Source organism: Chiloscyllium punctatum, chromosome 30 (genome assembly GCF_047496795.1).
Source record: "Chiloscyllium punctatum isolate Juve2018m chromosome 30, sChiPun1.3, whole genome shotgun sequence".
NCBI lineage: Eukaryota > Metazoa > Chordata > Chondrichthyes > Orectolobiformes > Hemiscylliidae > Chiloscyllium > Chiloscyllium punctatum.
This window is the reverse complement of record NC_092768.1, coordinates 28,460,078-28,481,044: the sequence shown is the minus strand read 5'-3', so window position 1 is coordinate 28,481,044 and position 20,967 is coordinate 28,460,078. Positions and strand designations below refer to the sequence as shown.

General features: G+C 45.3%; 1 protein-coding gene and 1 long non-coding RNA gene across 5 annotated transcripts in view; both read left to right on the top strand.

The window, feature by feature from the left end:
• Positions 1-7,210, top strand: part of LOC140455354 (polypeptide N-acetylgalactosaminyltransferase 3-like) — a 37,411-nt gene extending 30,201 nt beyond the window's left edge. For 2 of the 3 annotated variants that reach the window (XM_072550142.1, XM_072550143.1), the window contains exon 11: positions 3,072-3,892. In XM_072550142.1, the coding sequence (XP_072406243.1) occupies positions 3,072-3,200 (129 nt within the window). In that variant the 3' untranslated portion in view covers positions 3,201-3,892. Of the gene's footprint in view, positions 1-3,071; positions 3,893-7,098 lie in introns of those variants that run through there. The other variant, XR_011952823.1, reaches the window with a different exon arrangement.
• Positions 7,211-7,338: 128 nt separating this feature from the next.
• Positions 7,339-19,893, top strand: LOC140455353 (uncharacterized). Of its 2 annotated transcripts, XR_011952821.1 has the most exons (14): positions 7,339-7,418; positions 8,211-8,306; positions 10,296-10,342; positions 10,540-10,587; positions 11,604-11,706; positions 11,903-11,944; positions 13,161-13,253; positions 13,449-13,490; positions 15,770-15,886; positions 16,082-16,123; positions 17,089-17,205; positions 17,398-17,443; positions 18,751-18,789; positions 19,640-19,893. It is a non-coding gene; the product is annotated as an uncharacterized lncRNA (long non-coding RNA). The 2 variants fall into 2 exon arrangements; XR_011952822.1 differs by lacking the exons at positions 11,903-11,944; positions 13,161-13,253.
• The last annotated feature ends 1,074 nt before the right edge of the window (positions 19,894-20,967 follow it).

Below are 20,967 nucleotides of genomic sequence, written 5' to 3'. Positions count from 1 at the left end.
TACTGTCCGTCTCTGGGGACTGGGGCTATAGGTCTTGGCTGGTCAGCTTGTAACCTCTAATCCACATTCCCACCTATCCCTGATAACCTTTCACCCCCCTCTCTTACCAAGATGCTATCCACCACTGTCTTAAAAATATTCAAAGTCTTTGCTTCCACTGCCTTTTTCAGGATGAGACTAATGGCTTTCTGTGAGGAATAGTTTTGCTTCATCTCTGTTTTGAATGGGTGACCACATTTTAAACAGTGACCCTTGTCTTTAATTCTCCGCAAGAGGAATCATCCTCTCCACATCTCCCCTGTTAAGACTCATTCGGATATTATATGTTTCGATCAAGTCATAGATTTGTACAGCACATAAGCAGACCCTTCAGTCCAACTCATCCACGCCAACCAGACATCCTAAACTTAGCTAGTCCCATTTGCCAGTATTTGGCCCACATCCCTTTCAACCCTTCCTATTAATACATCCTTTGAAATGTGTAATTGTCTCCCTCTTATTTTTCTGATATAAGCACAGCCTCTCCAACTTTTCCTCATAAGATAATCTACCAATTCCAGTTATTAGTCTGATAAACCTTCTTGGAACTGCTTTCCTTATGAGTTGACCAATACTGTGAACTGTATTGCAGATGCATTTTTACAAGTGCCTTGTGTAACTGAAGGATAACATTCCTAGTTTTGTATACTCAAGCCTGCTCACAATTAATGATAGCATTCTACTAGCTTTACTAATTACTTGCTGGACCTGTGTACTAACGTTTTGCAATTCATGCAGTAGGACACCCAGATCTCTCTGCATCTCAGAGCACTGGACTATCTTTCCATTGAGATAATATGCTTCTTTTCATTCCTCTTGCCAAAATGGATAATTTTATCTACATTATGCTCCTTTTGCCAGCTCACTTAACCTTTCAAACTTTTTGTAGCTTCCTCCTGTCTTCACTACGTAAAAGAGGGTGGCATGGTGGCTCAGTGGTGATTGGGTTGGTGGGGGGTGTGGACCTGACTAGGGAGTCACGGAGGGAGTGGTCTTTTCGGAACGCTGATAGGGGAGGGGGGGGAAATATATCCCTGGTGGTGGGGTCCATTTGGAGGTGGCGGAAATGACGACGGATGATATGATGTATATGGAGGTTGGTAGGGTGGTAGGTGAGGACCAGTGGGGTTCTGTCCTGGCAATTGGAGGGGTGGGGCTCAAGGGCGGAGGAGCGGGAAGTGGAGGAGATGCGGTGGAGAGCATCGTCGATCACGTCTGGGGGGAAATTGCGGTCTTTGAAGAAGAAGGCCATCTGGGTTGTTCGGTATTAGAACTGGTCCTCCTGGGAGCAGACCAACCAACCCAGCCACCCCGTGGCTCAACACTTCAACTCCCCCTCCCAGTCCACCAAGGACATGCAGGTCCTTGGACTCCTCCATCGCCAGACCATAGCAACATGACGGCTGGAGGAAGAGCGCCTCATCTTCCGCCTAGGAACCCTCCAACCACAAGGGATGAACTCAGATTTCTCCAGTTTCCTCATTTCCCCTCCCCCGCCTTGTCTCAGTTCCAACCCTCGAAGTCAGCACCACCTTCCTAACCTGCAATCTTCATCCTGACCTCTCCGCCCCCACCCCCACTCCGGCCTATCACCCTCACCTTAACCTCCTTCCCCCTATCGCATTTCCAATGTCCCTCCCCCAAGTCCTTCCTCCCTACCTTTTATCTTAGCCTGCTTGGCACACTTTCCTCATTCCTGAAGAAGGGCTCATGCCCGAAACGTCGATTCCCCTGCTCCTTGGATGCTGCCTGACCTGCTGCGCTTTTCCAGCAACACATTTTCAGCTCTGATCTCCAGCATCTGCAGTCCTCACTTTCTCCTAGAAGATTTCCTCCCACAGTCCAAAGATTGCTAAATTGCCCATAGTGTTAGGTGCATTAGTCAGAGGGAAAATGGGTCTGGGTGGGTTACTCTTCAGAGGGTTGGTGTGGGCTTGCTGGGCCGACGGGCCTGTTTCCACACTGGAGGGAGTCTTAATCTAATCTAATCTTGGACTCTGCCCCCTGAAAATGTTGGGTGTGGGAGTTATTTGACATTTTCAAAATGGAAGCAGATATAATTTTGTCAGGTAAGCCTATTAAAGGATTGTTGAATTAAGGCAGGTAATGGAGTTAAGACACAGATCAGCCAAGATGTGACTGAGTGGTGCCAGAACAGTTTGGAGAGAACAGAATTCCTTTTTTCTCCTTACCAGTAAGTTTCATTCAGGGCAGAAAGAGTGGTGACACAACATGACACTACACTTTTGGAAGGATGTGAAGGCATTACATACTTTAGGGTGGATGCTGAGCAGATTTGCCCAATTCGTTGCAGGGATGGGAGATTTTAGCTTAGGGTTGGGCTGGAGCTTTTCTGCTCAGAGAATGAGGGGAGAACTGACAGAGGTGCACAAGATGATGACACATTGGATATGGTAAGCAGGAAAGATAGTTCTTATTAACTGATGGTCGAATGACTTATGAGACAGGGATTTAAGCTATTCGGCATGGAATACAAGGTGTCTGTATTAAAACGCAATGAGTGATAATGGCCTGGAGCTCATGTCCCACGATTTAGATTTAGACTTCAGTTTCATTGTCTCATGTACTCAACTACAGAGTGCAAGAATACAGTGAAATGTGCACAGTGTTGCTACACGTGGTGTACTTGTAGGTCCAAAATACCTTGGTACAAAATCTTAGTTACCTAAGTAGAAAAATAAAGAAATAACTTTGAAAGTTCAGCACTGCAGTCTTCGTGGTATAAAAGTTGAAAACTAAAGAAATAAAGTTTAAAAAGTCAGTGTGGTGGGAGCAGGGATGATCAACGATTTCCAAATTGCATGTGCATTGAAAGGAAAGCGCCAATGAGAACCGAACGGGAGGATATTTGAATTGACTCAGAGAGAGCAAGCATAGACTCAGTAGGCCAAATGGCTTCCTTCTGTGCTGTAAATGACTCCTCATTCCCTTCACAGAGGGTGCAGAGATGATATGCAGGAAGGGACCCTGAAATCCAACTGACTGAGAGCTCTTGTTTGTTTTCAACCCAGGGTGGAATGATCCTGAGTCCTGCGGTGGGCCTGTGCCTGTCTGTGAAGGGCAACTTTGTGAAGATGGTGTTGTGTGACCCTGTGGACAGGCGACAGCACTGGACTTTCATCAGGGAAACATCTGACTGAAACCTGCCAGCAACCTGTGGCAACATGTGGTGTTTCGGCTCTGGTGGAGCTTGGTGCTGCCAACTCCACTGTGGGAGATTAAAACATTGCAGCTTCTGACTGCCCGACCGCTGTTGCTCGCCTCTTCCCAACATATCAGCCAACATCTCATTGCCTGCTTTCATATGGCCAATCGGAAGGCAAACAGGTCCTGACTCAACCGATTCTGCGATTCTTCCTGACTGTGAGACTTTCCCCAGTCCAACACATTCAAAATTTAATTTAAAACACATCGATTTGGAAACAGAAGAGGAAACAAAACTATTTAAAAACCTCTCCTGTTTTTCTTATGGAATTTGCCTTCCGGAGGTTCGCCTTTAATTCCTGCTGATTCCCAGGTCAGTTTTTGCAGGGTGTGTGTCACCCCTACGTGGCTTTTGGGTTTTGGTCAACTGAGCTAAACCAGGTGCATACTGTCAGTCAGGCAGCAATTCTCCACGATGCACTGATCACTGATATCTTTCTCAAAAATGTTGCTTTATGGGACTGGAGGAATAAAATGTACCAGCCAGACAAATGTTATATTTTAAGAAGGACCAAGCCGTGGTTTGCTGAATTTTTCGCCACTTGTATGTGGGATTGTTTACAAGAAATGTTCACGTGTGCCTTAGTTGTTCATTCTCAAAGATTAAACTGACTGTTTTAGCCCATTTGCCACAATGTTGTTTTATGCACAGGATGATGGGGGAGGTGGCATTCAGATCCTCAAGTCCACTCTACCACTCCATTGGATGTTGGCTGTTCCTGTTTTAACATTCTACATCTATATCCTCCTTGGTTTAGCCTCGGCCAGAGTAGCGATTGGAACCAGGTGGATCATATTGACTATGAGATGCGTGGTTGGGTTTCTTAACCTGAGTCAATCAGAGACTCTAGGCTGACCAACATAAACAGGGAATTTTTAAAAAATATATAACCAAAAAAAGGAAGAATTTCCTCAAAAAATATATATAAACAGGGAACTCAGAGAGTCTCCTGACTTCAGGGACTAACTTCGAGCTGGTTGGTCTCAGCCAGTGTACTGTGCACAAGGAAATAAAGGGTGACTTGGTGATGGGATACTGGCCTCTGCCAGCAAAGAAAAAATTGATTGCTCTCAATTCCAAGAGGTCCTGATTTGCACACCCCCTCTGAGTGGGGTATTTCACCACTGAAAATGATCTGGCTCATGCTTTAAGTATACGGCCGTTTGGTTCTGGACTCTCCCCATCAGCAGAAACTAGTTTCTAACGTCTCGGCATTTGCAACCTTCAATTCACACCATCCCTCATGTGAGCAAACTGTAGGTAACGAGGGGGAGTACACCAAGACCCAGTAACATTGGCCTGCGGCTTATTGGGCTCAGGTTGGGAGGAGGTACCTCTTCTGGGACTGTGGGCTGAGGATGTCTGGGCCAGAGGTATCCTAGAGTCCTGAGCTACAGTTCATTGAGAATTAACTGGAGATTTCTAAATTGGAGAAAGGCCAATTTTGACAGTATTAGGCAAGAACTTTCGAAAGCTGATTGGAGGCAGATGTTCGCAGGTAAAGGGACGGCTGGAAAATGGGAAGCCTTCAGAAATGAGATAGCAAGAATCCAGAGGAAGTATATTCCTATCAGGGTGAAAGAGAAGGCTGGTAGGTATAGGGAATGCTGGATGACTAAAGAAATGAGGGTTTGTTTAAGAAAAAGAAGGAAGCATATGTCAGGTATAGACAGGATAGATCGAATGAATCCTTAGAAGAGTATAAAGAAAGTAGGAGTATACTTAAGAGGGAAATCAGGAGGGCAAAATGAGATAGCTTTGGCAAATAGAATTAGGGAGAATCCAAAGGGTTTTTACAAATATATTAAGGACAAAGGGGTAACCTACCCCTTACTTCCCTCCAAGGCCCTAAGGGATCCTTCCATATCTGCCACAAGTTCACCTGCACCTCCACGCACATCATTTACTGCATCCGCTGCACCCAATGTGGCCTCCTCTATATTGGGGAGACAGGCCGTCTACTTGCGGAACGTTTCAGAGAACACCTCTGGGACATCCGGACCAACCAACCACCCCGTGGCTCAACACTTCAACTCCCCCTCCCACTACACCAAGGACATGCAGGTCCTTGGACTCCTCTATCACCAGACCATAGCGGCTGGAGGAAGAGCGCCTCATCTTCCGCCTAGGAACCCTCCAACCACTAGAGATGAACTCAGATTTCTCCAGTTTCATCATTTCCCCTCCCCCCACCTTGTCTCAGTCCCAACCCTCGAACTCAGCACCACCTTCCTAACCTGCAATCTTCTTCCTAAGGAAATGTCAATATCATCTCCTTATTGTTGATCTTGCAAAGTCCAAATATGCAACTACTTTGGCTACATTGGAAGGTCAGATTGAGACTGAGATTTCTGCAGCAGTAACTTGCCTCCTGACTTCTCAAAGCCCGTCCGTGAATCATTGTGGGAGTGATGGAAAACAGTCTACTTGTCCAGCAGCTGTAACGGCAATCAAGAAGCTGAACAGGCATCACAAAACAGCCTGCTTGATTGGTACCTCATCCAGCACATTCCTGATGAAGGTGTTTATGTCTGAAACATCGACTCTCCTACTCCTTGGCTGCTGCCTGACCTGCTGTGCTTTTCCAGTGCCACACTTTTCGATCTCATCCAGTTTCTTAAACATTCAAACCTGAACTAAAAAAAATGGCAGCACTGCATGCATCTACAAAATGCACTGACCAAAGGTCCTTCAATAGCAATTTTCAACCTACAACCACTACCACACAGCACTGACAGCAAGATCCCCCTGCAAACCACACCCCATCCCAATGTGAAACTATATTGCCATTCTTTCACTTGCTGGGTCAAAATCCTGGAACTCCCTCTCTAACAGCACTGTTGGGTATACCTCAAGGATCACGGTGGTTGTGGAAGGCAGTTTCCTACCTTTCCGAGGGCAATTAGGGATGGGCAACAAGATAGTAACTCACCTCCTGACTCCCTAAGCCTGTCCACCATCTACAAGTGAGAAGTGTGATGGAATACATGCCACTGTTTGGATGAATATAACTCCAACAACACTCAAGAAGCTTGACACAATCCAGGGCAAAGCAGCCAGCTTGATTGTCACCATATCCACAAATATTAACCACCAGCACACCATAACAGCAGTGTGAATCATCCACAAGATGCACTGCAAAAATTAGTCATGACTCATCAGACAGTACCTGCCAAACCCACAACCACTTTCACCTGGAAGGACAAAGGCAGCAGATGCACGCAAACCCCACCACCTGCAGGTTCCCCTTCCAACCCCTCGCCATCTTGACTTGGAAATACACTGCCATTCCTTCAGTGTGGTCGGGTCAAATCCTTCTTGGTGCAATCAGGGATGGCCAATAACTGCTGGCCCAAACAATGATGCCCACGAGTGAACCTTAAAAAAGCAGGCAGTAGGTCCTCATTCCCATGAACGTACATATATCTTAGAAAAGCTCCCAACCCAAGGAATCATGTGCATCTTCCCGTATATACCCATTATAATTTTAAAAGTTAGGTCACCCCACATAAGTCTTTCCCTTTCTTTCCTCCCTTATTTGTATGGTTCAGTTCTTTATTAGGTGCACAAGCCGTCCAATAAATATGGAGGGGCATTAGTTTAAATTTTGATGAGACATAACAGAAAGTTAACTCAGTATCTCTACATTGCCCATAGTGTTAGGGTGCATTAGTCAGAGGGAAATGGGCTTGGGTGGGTTACTGTTTGGAGGGTCGGTGTGGACTTGTTGGGCTGAAGGGCCTGTTTCCACACTGTAGGGAATCTAATAATAAAAAAATAATAATCTCCTTTATTGGGTGTGACTGAAGATTCATTCATTCATTCATTCACAGAACAATTAAGGACCCCACTCCCAACCCAACCGCTCGTCTTCAACTATGCCTGCCGGGGGAAAAAAAGAGAAAAAAAATCCAAATGAAACTAAACCAACCGAAGGAGTGAGCAATTTATAAATGATTTGCCAAAAAAAAAAAAGAAAATGGCACGGAACTGATTTATTTTTCCAAAAACCGGTCGGGAGGGGAGGCGATCGCAGCGGGCGGCTGCTTCCTTGGCCGGGGTCCTTCCGCCCAGTGGGCGCCACGTGGTGTGGTGACCTTGGAGGTGCGCACCCCGACAGGAAGTGTCCAGTTGCTGCTGGGCAGCGGGAGAGGTAGGTGCCAGTGCAGGGTGCGTGGGGGTGGGGGGTGAGGAAGAAATGCAAAGGTGCAAAACTAATTTAAAAGCAATGAGATATGGGGCGGGAAATAAAAAAAAAAGAGAAGCTTTTCACGAATGCAATCCTTTGTAAAATTGTTTTAATGCATTTATAGGAGTTTTACCCCCCTTCCTTCCTAAATATGTTCAGTTTTGCAGATTTGTTGCCTCAAACACCTAGAAGATTCACAGACTTGACTATGCAATTCAGGTGCCGCGTGTATTTATTTTACTGTTTTTTAAAAAAAAAATGGCTAAATTTTATGGTGGCTGATTTTGATGCTCGTTTCAGTACGTCTTGAAAATGTGGACATCTGCAAATTAGTTTGGAGGACGGTGATATTGGGAAGGACGTTTCACCAATTTAGGGATTAATAATATTTTAAAAAGCGTTTTTTTTTTGTTTAGAAGGAATGCTTTTTTTTGGAGCGTTGGGTTTTGCAGTTAAGCTTGTGGAAAGAGCATTCGTAATTTAAAAAAAACATTTAAAACTTAGTTTAATTGCCCTTAAGTTTAAACAAAATATATATAAAACGTTTTCTCTTGGTTATAAAGTGTTTTTTTTAAATAAAAGAATAAAGTGTGAACGGTCTCGGGTGTCCACGTGGAGTCGAGACTTTTGTGCCAGTTCCTGGGCCCACTTTTTGATTTTGTTTTCTTTTTCAAATATCATCAGTTAGGGCTTGTGAAGTGGTGAAGGTAGTCTCTGATGGTTGAATTTTACTCTTTATTTTCTTGTTTGATGCAGAGTTGCTGGTTACAGACGTGGTGGACTGTTTCAGAATATGGGGGTGATAGGCCACAGGCCAGATGCTGTGTGTTGCCCGGGCTCCAGCCTCCTAAGGTCAGTTGAAATATTCTTAAGAGAAAGATATTTTCCTTCATTTTGTTCAAACACCATGTTAACAATCAGACTAGGATTTTCCTGCCCCTCAATTGCTGCCTGACCTGCAGTGCTTTTCCAGCACACTCTAATCTTGATTGTGATCTCTAGCATCTGTAGTCCTCACTTTTGCCTTTCTGTATTCAGACCTTGCCCTAAACTTTACAAGTGAAGTCACTTACAAATTGGCAAATATTGTGGCAAGTCCTACTCCGAATCATTCAGATTTTTTTTTGGCTTGATCAGGACTGCACTTGTGTTGCGGTGATCATTTTGCAGTCACTGTTTCAGAATTATTTTCTTTACAGATGAGTGTGTGGGGGAAGGAAACCATCGATAAAGCAGGGAGAAAAGTGTAGTAGAGTCACATGTATTAGGGACATTTAAGTGACTTGGATAGGCACAATGAAGGGTATGTAAGTTAGTCTGAGTGTTGGAGTAGGATATAAAGCCAGCGCAACAGGCTGAAGGCCCTGTACTGTTCTATCTTCTAAAACCAATGAAATGGGCACTGTTTCCCCCTCTGGCTTTTTTAAAGTTAAAATTGTAGCTGATTTTTAGAGGGAGGGTGCTCGTGGTTGCCCTCCAGTGGAGGGAGGGTGAATGTGTGTGAATGACCACTTGAGGCAAGAGGCATGGGCCTTGTTTTCTGATCCTCTCCTAACTTGACTCATGTTAGGCTGAGCTTTGTTTTGAAAGCTCATCGTGTGGTATATAGCCTCAGCTGTGATGCCTGATCTTAGCAAATGTTTGTTTGGCAGGTGGGTCGTTATATATTTTCTCCTTGCACGCTGGCCCACACAAATGTATGCTCTTCCAGAAAGGACTAAATGTTAACTCTTGCTTCTCTCTCCACTGGCCTGCTGGGTTTCTCCAGCATTCTGTATGTTCCTCCTTGAGGTCTCTTGATCCGACTTTGTGCTGGTTTGAGGCGAAGCGGTGTCCCCAAACCCAGCAACCCCGTCCCTTTCTGCTGAGGACTGCCAATTCCTGACTGGTAGTGCAGGGTCTATGGAGACGAGGTGCTGGACTCATCCACTTGCGACTGGAATTGCAAATTTTATTTTATAGCACTCTTTTTGGATGTTCCACAGTTCCTTGCAGCTCATTGAAGTTTGGCCACTCGTTTATAATGTGCTTGAGTTGGCTGCTACATTGGCTACCCAGAGGGGAGATGGTGACTCTCACATTTAGGTCCAAACCATCCTTGTACATTCCAAGCTGGACGTCAGCCTCTCACCAGCAAAAGCACCATTATATTCCCTCCTGGACGTGAACAATGGAGAAGGCAGTGGTCATGATTAGCGTGGTGCTGGAAAAGCAGAGCAGGTCAGACAGCATCCGAGGAGCAGGAAAATTGACCTTTTGGGCAAAAGCCCTTCATCAGGAATGAGGCAGGGAGCTTCTGGGGTGGAGGCAAGAGTGCAGTAGGTTGATGGAGGTGGGGGTGATGGTGATAGGTCGGAGAGAAGGGTGGAGCGGATGGGTTGGCAGGTAGCACAGGTGCTGAGTTGGAAGGTTGGAACTGGGTTAATGTAGGGGATGGGGAAATGAGGAAACTGGTGAAGTCCACATTGATGCCCTGGGGTTGAAGTGTTTCGAGGCGGAAGATGAGGCATTCTTCCTCCAGGCGTCGGTGATGGAGGAGGCCCAGGACCTGCGTGTCCTTGGCAGAGTATGTGGAGGAGTTGACATGTTCCTTCGCGGGGCGGTGGGGTTGATTGGAGGTGCAGGACATGGGTGAGATGCATTGGAGGGCATCGCCAACCAAGTGGGAAGGGAAATTTAAATGGCTGAGTGAGGTACTACTTTTGAAGGGCAGGAAGGGGGGCGGAATTAACAAATGTTGACTTTGCAAGCAACATCCACACCTCACGAAACAACAATGGAGAGGGGTGGGGCAGGGAAGAGTAAAGACAGAATTTTGTTTAACGTTATCTTCTTTTACAGATTGATACCTGGGACATCTCGGGATCCTGACTTTGCATTGTGACCAGGTACAGACATTCATTCATAATGAATTGACTCTCAGGTTGAATATTTCAATAATAATGATGACTCTTTACAGACTAGAGTTACAGATTTAAATCTGATGACACTTTCACAGTGCTCTGAATACTTGTCAATACTTGGCTGTTGTCCAATGTATGTCTGAAGGGCATCATTCAATTGTCCTCTTTTTTCTGTTTTATAGGTTTGGAGAGGTGACCTAGGACTCGAAGCATTGCTGAGTGGCTCTGAGGTGAGTTGCTCTCTCTATCTTAGTGGGATATTGTGGCCTTGTGGTAGTGTCAATGGATGAGGAATTCTAATGCTCTGGAAGTACGGGTTCAAATCTCACAGCAACTGGTAAAGTCTTAAATTTCAAGCCTGGAATCGAAAGCAATAATTGTTATTTAAAACTCACTGAATTTGTGGGAGTCCTTCAAGGAAGGATGTCTGCAGTTCTCAGCCGGTCTGGCTTAACCTGGGGTCTCCAGATACACAGCGACATGGTCGATTCTTAACTGGTCATTGCATTGGCCCAGAGAGCCACTGGGTTCAAGGGCAGTTAGGGATGGGCAACAAATGGTGACTTACCCAGAATCGTTCCTAGGGAAGATTAAATTTGTTGGTTGAAGGGGCAGCGGTGTGGTCAGCTGGACTGGTGAAGAATTGTTGATTTTTGTTTTACAAAGTATCTCTTCCCCCCCCCCCCCCCCCCATTAAGCCATGGACAGAAGTGGTGAGTTTGTAGCTCCCCGTACAGTGCGGAAGGAGGCCATTCAGCACATAGAGTCCGCACTCTTTCCCCCCCCCGAAGACTATCCCACTCAGAGTACAATTTCCCCCCCGTCCGCCCCCAAAATGATCCCTGCAGCTGTGAATTTCCCATTCCCTATCCACTTATTCTCTGACCCACAATACTGGACACTAGGGATGGTTTAGCATGGCCGATCCACCTAAACAGCACATCTTTGGACTTTGGGAGGAAACCCACGCAGATGGGGGAAATGTGCAATGTGCAATCTGCACACAGTTGCGTGTGGGTGGAATCGAACCCAGGTGCCCAGTGCTGTGAGGCAACAGTGCTAACCACTGAACCTCAGTGCGGCCCCTATGTCCAAGGCATTCACGTTAACAGTTTGCAGATTCTAAAGTCAAACTTGACAAACAGGCGTGTTACTCTGAACACTTTCCCACAAACGTTGCTGCGTACCTGGTCTCTGTGGATTTTGGGTACTGGGTGCACTGTTTAACAATGTTCCTCTCTTGCAGGTTCGCCGGCTGGGGTGGAAGGCTGTGGACAGGCAGCATTCACGCTATGGAAACAAGCCCCTCACCCTGACTGAGTTGTGTCAGCTCCACACAATCTGATTGGGTATGTGATAGTTTTTTAATACAACCTACGATTCAGGGGCTACAAGAGTATTAATGATGACTCTTCACAGACTAGAGTTACAGACTTAAGCCTGACGACACATTCACAGTGCTCTGAATACTCGTCAGTGCTTGGCCATTGTCCGATGTATGTCTGGAGAGCCTTATTCACTTGTCCTCCTGTTTCTGTTTTACAGATTCTAAGAGGTGATGTAGGACTTTAATTGTGTGGCTCTGAGGTGAGTTGCTCTTTTTATGTCAATTTGTGGGATATGGTAGTCTAGTGGTAGCATCAATGGACTAGTAATCCTAATGTCACCATACTAGGTACAGTGTTTACAACTCAGGAAACCATCGGACAGACAGTCACACCAACAGGAAAACAACACGTACTGACCAAATACTGAACTACAATCAAAACTAATGGCATTTACAAAATACCTTGCAAGAATTGCAGCAAACACTACATTGGATAGTAAGCAGAAAATTAGTGACCAGGATACATGAACATCAACTAGCCACAAAAAGACATGACCCACTCTCTCACTAGTATCTTTACATACAGACAAGGAAGGACACCACTTCGACTGGGACAACACATCCTTCCTTGGAGAAGCCAAACAGGCACGCAAAAGAATCCCTGGAAGCATGGCATTCTAACCGGAACTCTATCAACAAACACATCGCGTTAGACCCCATTTACTACCCCTGAAGAAAAAACAGGAAATGACGTCACCATTAGCAATGACATGACATCACCCCCAGGGAATGACATTACCAACCCAAGGAAACCTAAACACTTAAATTGAAAGTGGGCCATGCCACCATTGCATCAGCCGGAGATTAACTGATGATACCTAATATGGTGACGAAACGTCTGAAAGCGAACCCTCTAGCTCAGCAAGCAAACCTACATCCAGTTTTCGGGGGAGCTGGACTGGCGAAGAATGGCTGGGTTATATTTTACAGAGTGAGGACTGAGCACCTCGGAACTGACCCCTCATCTCCCCACACCCCCAGATTATACCTGGCAGTTAGGAACAGGAGTGGTGAGTTTGTAGTTCCCACTCCAGGGTGAAAGGAGGCCATTTGGCGCATCAAGTCCACACTAAATCTCCCAAAGACCATGCAACCCCCCTTCCACCTCAAATCCCTGCACCCAATGTGGATGTCCCTGGATGGACAATTTAGCTTTGCCGATCCAGCTAAACTGCACACCTTTGGTCTTTGGGAGGAAACCCGTTGCAGATGGGGGAATGTGTAAAACAAATACACACACAGACACACACACACCCCGTATGTCCAAGGCATCAACGGTGACAGTTTACAGATTCCAAATGACAATGTGTGTGACTCTGAACAGATTACCCCCACCTGTCCCACCAAATGTTACTGCGTATCTCCTGGTGTTCGGGTACTGGGTGTGCTGTATTTAACAATATTCCCCTCTTGCAGGTTCACTGGCTGGGATGGAAGGATGGTATTGCACAGCTGTGGACAGGCAGCATTGACAGCACAGTTATGTCAAGCTCCACGCAATCTGATTGGGTACGTGATAGTTTTTATTACAACCTGCGATTGAGGGGCTACCAGAGTATTAATGATGACTCTTCACAGACTAGAGTTACAGATTTAAACCTGACGACACATTCACAGTGCTCTGAATACTCGTCGGTGCTTGGCCATTGTCCGATGTACGTCTGGAGAGCATTATTCAGTTGTCCTCCCGTTTCTGTTTTACAGGTTCCAAGAGGTGACCTAAGACTCAAATTGTGTGGCTCTGAGGTGAGTCACTCTCCTTTTGTCTATTTGTGAGATATGGTGGCCTCGTGGAAGCGCCAATGGACTAGTAATCCTAATATCCTAGAAGCATGGGTTCAAATCTCTCAGCAGTTGATGAATTTTTAAATTTAAAGTCTAGAATTGAAGTCCTTCAAGGAAGAAAGTCTGCAGTTCTCACCCGGTCTGGCTTAACCCGGGGACTCTGGACCCACAGCGACATGGCAGATTGTTAACTGGTCCTTAAATTGGCCCAGAGAGCCACTTAGTTAAAGGGCAGTTAGGGATGGGCAGTGAATACTGACCTACCCAGGAATATGCATGTGTCCAGGAAAGAATGTAGTTTTGGGGGCTAGCGAGTTTTGAAGAGACTTGTACCTCAGGTTGAGGTTCTGGGTGTAGGTTTGCTCGCTGAGCTGGAAGGTTCACTTTTAGACGTTTTGTCACCATACTAGGTAACATCATCAGTGAGCCGCTGGATGGCCGTTGGTGGCATGGCCCGCTTTCTGTTTGTGTTTATAACTCAGGAAACCCAGCAAACCATCAGGCAGACAGTCGCCCCAACATTAAGCCGGGAAAAAGGAAGCGATCACACTCCATACACAAGAAAGGAAAGCGTTAGAAAGACTAAAGATAAAAGCAGTGTGCTCCTACCTGCAGACAAAGGACATTTGACAGTCATTTTAAATCGGAGACTACATTGAGAAAGTGAACATACCACTTGCAGATACCAACACTTAACAACTTCTGGGCGGCACGGTGGCACAGTGGTTAGCACTGCGGCCTTGCAGAGCCAGAGACCTGGGTTCAGTTCCCACCTCAGGCGACTGTGTGTGGTGTTTGCACGTTCTCCCCGTGTCTGCGTGAGTTTCCTCCGGGTGCTCCGGTTTCCTCCCACGATCCAAAAATGTGCAGGTTAGGTGAATTGGCCATGCTAAATTGCCACAAATGTTAGGTGAAGGGCTAAATGCAGGGGAATGGGTCTGGGTGGGTTGCGCTTCGGCAGGTCGGTGTGGACTTGTTGGGCCGAAGGGCCTGTTTCCACACTCTAATCTAAAAAAAACTGGTGCCAATAATCCCGACCACAACTAGAGAACTAAATCACAGCCCTACTCAAACAAAACTTCAGAAATCTGGAGAAATAAGTAAAACAGACTTCCATACTGACCCAGTACACCACGCTTCTACAGATTACCGAAAATTCACCAATTCGCACACTCTCACCTACTTCAAAGACATCTCGGAAATGACTGTCAGACTACTCAGACCCCTTGGCATCATGACAGCCCACAAACCCACCAGCACATTAAAGCAGCAGCTAATGAACTTGAAAGACCCTATACAGACAACCAGCAAAACCAATGTCATTTACAAAATATTTTGCAAGAACCATAACAAACACTACATTGAACAATTAGGCAGAAGACTAGCCACCAGGACACATGAACATCAACTAGCCACAAAAAGACATGACCCACTCTCACTAGCATCCTCACATACAGATGAGGAAGGATACCACTTCAACTGGGACAACACATCCACCCTAGGACAAACTAAAAAGCGGCACTCATCACAATTCCTAGAAGCATGGCATTCCAACTGGAATTCTTATCAACAAACACATTGACTTGGATCCCATTTCCCACCTGCTGAGAAGAACAGGGAATGATATTACCAACCCAAGGAAACCTAAACACTTCAATAGAAAATGGGCAATGCCACCACTGCTTCATCTGGAGGCTCACTGATGTTACCTGGTTGTGGTGATGAAACGTCTGAAAGTGAACCTTCTAGCTCAGCAAGCGAACCTACATCCAGTTTTGAGGGAGCTGGACTGGCGAAGAATGGCTGGTTTATGTTTTACAGAGTGAGGACTGAGCACCTCGGAACTGACCCCTCATCTCCCCAAACCCCCAGATTATACCTGGCAGTTAGGAACAGGAGTGGTGAGTTTGTAGTTCCCCCTCCAGGGTGAAAGGAGGCCATTTGGCGCATCAAGTCCACACTAACTCTTCCGAAGACCATGTCCCCCCCCTGCCAAACCCCCCACCTCAAATCCCTGCAACCCACCCAATCTTGACATCCCTGGATGTAGCAGTGCTGATGCACCTAAACTGCACATCTTTGGTCTTTGGGAGGAAACCCACGCAGAAGGGGGAAATGCACAAACTCCACACAGATAGTCACGTGAGGGTGGAATCACACACACACACACCAAATGTTGCTGCGTACCTCTGGTTGCAGGAACTGGGTGCACTGTATTTAACAACATTCCCCTCTTGCAGGTTCACTGACTGGGATGGAAGGCTCATGTTACGCAGCTGTGGACAGGCAACATTCCCGCTATGGAAACAGGCTCCTCACCCTGACTGGGTTGTGTCAGCTCCACACAATCTGATTGGGTATGTGATAGTTCTTATTACAATCTGCGATTGAGGGGCTACAAGAGTATTAATGATGACTCTTCACAGACTAGAGTTACAGATTTAAACCTGACGACACATTCACAGTGCTCTGAATACTCGTCGGTGCTTGGCCATTGTCCGATGTACGTCTGGAGAGCATTATTCAGTTGTCCTCCCGTTTCTGTTTTACAGGTTCCAAGAGGTGACCTAGGACTCAAATTGTGTGGCTCTGAGGTGAGTCACTCTCCTTCTGTCTATTTGTGGGATATGGTGGCCTCGTGGAAGCGCCAATGGACTAGTAATCCTAATATCCTCAAAGCATGGGTTCAAATCTCAGAGCAGCTGATAAATTTTTAAATTTAAAGTTTAGAATTGAAAGCAACAATTGTTTGAAACTCTCCTATTTTGTGAGAGACCTTCAGGGAAGGAAGTCGGCAGTTCTCACCCGGTCTGGCTTAACCTGGGGGCTCCGGACCCACAGCAACATTGCAGATTGTTAACTGGTCCTTAAATCGGACCCGCGAGCCACTTAGTTCGAGAGTGGTTAGGGATGGGCAACCAATGCCCACCTACCCAGGAATGCGCACAGTTCCCGGCAAGAAGAAAGATGGTGTGTTTTAGGAAGCGAGGGCTGAGCATCTTGGAACTAACCCTTTGTGGTCCCACCCCACTCCTCCACAACAAGTCTGATTTTCTAGCCACTATGTGCAAAAATAGTGTGTTCGGAGACCATCCTGATAGTGCTGCAGCAGGCCATTTAGTCCATCAAAATCTATGCTAACCCTCCTGAAGACCAACCACATAGAATTCCCTCTATTCCTGTAACCCTGAGTTCCCCATGGCCAACCTACCCATCCCTGCACCGTACTGGCAATTTAGCACAGCTAGACTGCCTAACCTGCATGTCCTTGGTCTGGGAGGAAACTGGATCACCTGGAGGAAACCCGAACAGAATGTGCAAACTCCACACACACAGTCGCCCGTGGATGGAATCTAACCCGGGTCCCTGGTGCTTTAAGGCAGCAGCGCTAACGACTGAGTTACATCTTGTGTCCAAGGCATTGACCGTGACCGTTTACAGATCAAAAGTCAAACTTAACGATATGAGTGTTACTCTGAACACTTTGCCAAACTTTGCTGTATACCTGTGGTATTTTGGGTGCTGGGTGAGCTGTGTGTAACTATGTTCTCTCATGCAGGTTCGCTGGCTGGGATGGAAGGCTGGTGTTATACATTTGTGGACAGGCAGCATTGACAGCACGGAAACAGGCCCCTCACCCTGACTGGGTTGTGTTGGCTCCACGCAATCTGATTGGGTATGTGATAATTTTATTACAGCTCTGTATTGGGGGGCCACAAGAGTATTAATGATGACTCTTTACAGACTAGAGTTACAGATTTAAACCTGACGACACATTCACAGTGCTCTGAATACTCGCCACTGCTTGGCTGTTATCCATTGTACATGTGGAGAGCAATGTTAGTTAACTTCCTGTTTTTGTTTACAGGTTCGGAGACATGACTGAAATGCCTCATCGTTGTGTATCTGTTGAGGTGAGTTGTATTTGTTCAATAAACTTGCAGGGAGAGGTAATAGATTGGCGCTGATATTGTGAGGTCGGTCACCTGGTCACCTCAGTTGGCTGGTTTGTGATGCACAGCGATCAGTGAGAGTTCAATTCCTGCACTGTCTGAGGTTACCATGAAGGACTTAAAAATGCGTTGCTGGAAAAGCGCAGCAGGTCAGGCAGCATCAAAGGAGAAGGAGAATCGACGTTTCGGGCATAAGCCCTTCTTCAGGGGTTATGCCCGAAACGTCAATTCTCCTTCTCCTTTGATGCTGCCTGACCTGCTGCGCTTTTCCAGCAATGCATTTTTTAGCTCTGATGCCCTGCATCTGCAGTCCTCACTTTCTCCTCCATGAAGGACTGTCCTTCTCAATCACACCCCTGGCTAAGGTATTACGACCCTCTGGTTAAACCCCACCATCAGTTGCGTCTCTTTCGCTCTTATTCTTTCTGTAATGAGAAAGCTGCCTTATGGTCTGACAAGATCATAGCAACTGGACCTCAGGATTATCAGTCTATTAATGAAATAATTAATTTAAGGGGTTGGGGAAAACCCTGGTGTAGAATGCTGGTCTCTGGTAAGGTGGTCATCGCTGACGTAAAGACAGATCTGGCTCACTGATGCCCTCTAGTGAAAGATATCTGCCATCCTTATCTGGTCTGGACCACATGCCTTCAGTGAGGGTAAGTGTTGGCCTAGTGGTATTGTCGCTCGACTGTTAAATCCAGAGATCCAGGAAATGTTCTGGGGAGCCTTGAGTTCGAATCGTGCCTTGGCAAATGGTGGAGTTTAAATTCAGTAGATATCAGAAGTCTTGTATTGATGACCATTGCTGACTGACAAGAAAAAATGCGTTTTGATTCCCTGATGTTCTTCAGGGAAGGAAATTAAGGCTTAGAATTGGTCCTAGGGTATTTCTTATCTGATCCAATCCCTGTTGGTAATGTCAGTAGACTCGTGACAGAATTCCTGTAAGGGTGGGTGGGAATTTGCTCAGCATGACCAAATTCCAGAAAATTGCTGTTTGTTGGAAGCATAAGCATTAAAATCTGCAAAAAAATCTTTCCAACGTAATAAATCAGCTATTTAAGAGTATTTATTAAAAATGCTGAATAGCAAACCTAGTTAATAGAACTTTATTGTTGTCCTGATTTTTTTTCAAGAAATCAAGCTAGAGAGGGGGGCCTCCCTCTCCCCCTCTTGCAGACTCCTTTTCAAGGTAATTGGAGATGATGGGCATTTAGTGAGTTTTTCTTTGTTAAAATCCTGCTTGCATTCTTTCTTTTTTTCAGATTTATACAGTGAAGGATGAAAGTTTTTAAAGTAATGAGGTGTGTAAATGATTCATCATTATAAATGGTTGTGACACGGGGTAAACTCTCCTGCTTAAATTAAAACTAGCAACACAGAAAAGACTTATCCCATGCAGTAATCTGTAAAACTTCAAGAGGCCAAGAACTATTTAAAGTAAAAATTAACAACTTTATTTAAAGTACAACAGGATAATTAGCAACTATTTACAATTCCTTCCTCTAACCTATCTTTTACCTTCCCTTCTATAATACTAGTCTGATAAAACTCCCAATTAAAATTTACAAAACAACACTTATCTCAAAAACAGGCAGCTTTAGTTGCTCCTCTGTATTTCGGTCGTATTTTTTCCTTGGGGATACTGCTTCACAGCTTACTGATCGATAAAGGTACTTTTAAGAGAGCTATTACTTTTAAGAGAGCTATTCTGGACAGTGTTCAATGTTGGCTTGGCAGTTCTCTTCCCGACTGTTCAATTTTACCCAGACTTACAATCCAATGCTTTGGGGTCTGTCTTTTAGCTTTTAAGATTGTCAATGTACTCAATTCAAACTTTATTGGAATTTGGTATTTTTCAGGGTATAATTTAAACTGGCCTAATTCAAATATGTTTCCAGGCAACAAGCTACCCCAGTAGCTGGTGCTCATGTTACATTGTGTCTTACTAAGAACACTTGGTGCTGTCACTGATAGCTTTTACTCTCTTAAAGGTACAGTACACCCACATCTTCATAACAATATTAAGGTCCTTGTTGGAGTGCTTAATGATAACACTATACAGACTGGAGTTACTGAATTACTACCTTTGTTGATCTCTGAGTGCATTTTGCAGCTAATATTGAGCCATTCTGAGTCTGTGTTCCTTCATAGGTTTCAGGGAACCAGGGCAGGGATGCTATCCCCCTGTGACTACGGCACAAGTGGAAGAAAATGTGGATAATTTTCCTTTGTGAAGCTTTCATCGCCTGCAGCTGACCCGTCAGCTTGTGCAGTCTTGCTACTTGGTTGATTTTTTTTTAACTTGAAGGGTTAAGCTGTATTTGGTTTGAGTGCTCCAAAGTTTTCTTTATCTGTGGGGGAACTGTACTGGTAATAAAATAAGCCTGATGGTGCTGTTATTGTTATTCAAAGTTGCATGCTTTCTTTTACCCAGTGTGGTTCGTGTCATTCCCTCAGCACATTTTGGAATCATAGAATCCCTCTAGTGTGAAAGCAAGCCATCTGTCCCATTGAGTCCACGCTGATCATCTAAACAGCACCCAGACCCACAGCTATCCCTGTAACCATACATTTCCCATGTCCAACCCGCCCTAGCCTGCACATCTCTAGACAGACGGAGAAATATCCTTACACAGTGACAAGTCACAGTTAAAAGAAAACACTGCTAACTTACCAAGTTTTGCGAGCTGAGGGGATATTTAAAGGTTATAGATGGGGTTAAAGTGCTTCCTTCTTCTCTTCCATCATTCTTTCCTTCCTTACTTCCATCCTTCCTGCATTCAATCCTTCCATTCTTTCTTCTTTCCTTCCCTCTTGTTCATCCCCAGGGAGCAAAGTGTGGTCTAGGGGTATGTTGCAAAATTAGTAATCCAGTCTAATGCTGTTGAGCACATTTTGTTCATTTCTTGGGATGTTGGTGTTGCCAAGTGGGCCAAATGGTCTTTTGCTGTGCGGAATCAAAATAAGCAACCAGTATTTCCATGTTTACCAATTCACCCTGCTTCCCTTCTCTTCCCCCCCCCCCCACCCACACACAAAAAAAATCACTCCTGTGCTGTCACTTTCAGCTCAATATCATTTTGCTTTGTAATTATTTACATGTTAACTCAACATTGTAAACAAAACCCTTGATGGACACTGGCAGCCAACACACCAGTGTCTACTTGAAGGAATGAATCTGAGATGAGTATGACAATTTCTTCCTCCAGTCTCTGGAAGTGTTCCAATATTTTATTTTATTTGAGAGGACCACACACCCAACTTCAATTTGAATACATTTGAAGTGCTGATTGCTTCTGCCAAACCTCTGACCTTTGTAAGAAATTTGAGTCACCACACCTCTTCTATGTTTCACTGCACATTTCCTTCCTTGATTTAAGAAAAGTGGTCATCTCAGCACAAAAATATTTGCAGGACCCACCCTTGACTTAATGCATCATTTGTTCACCTGGGTAATACAAGTTTGTCAAGTAGACAAT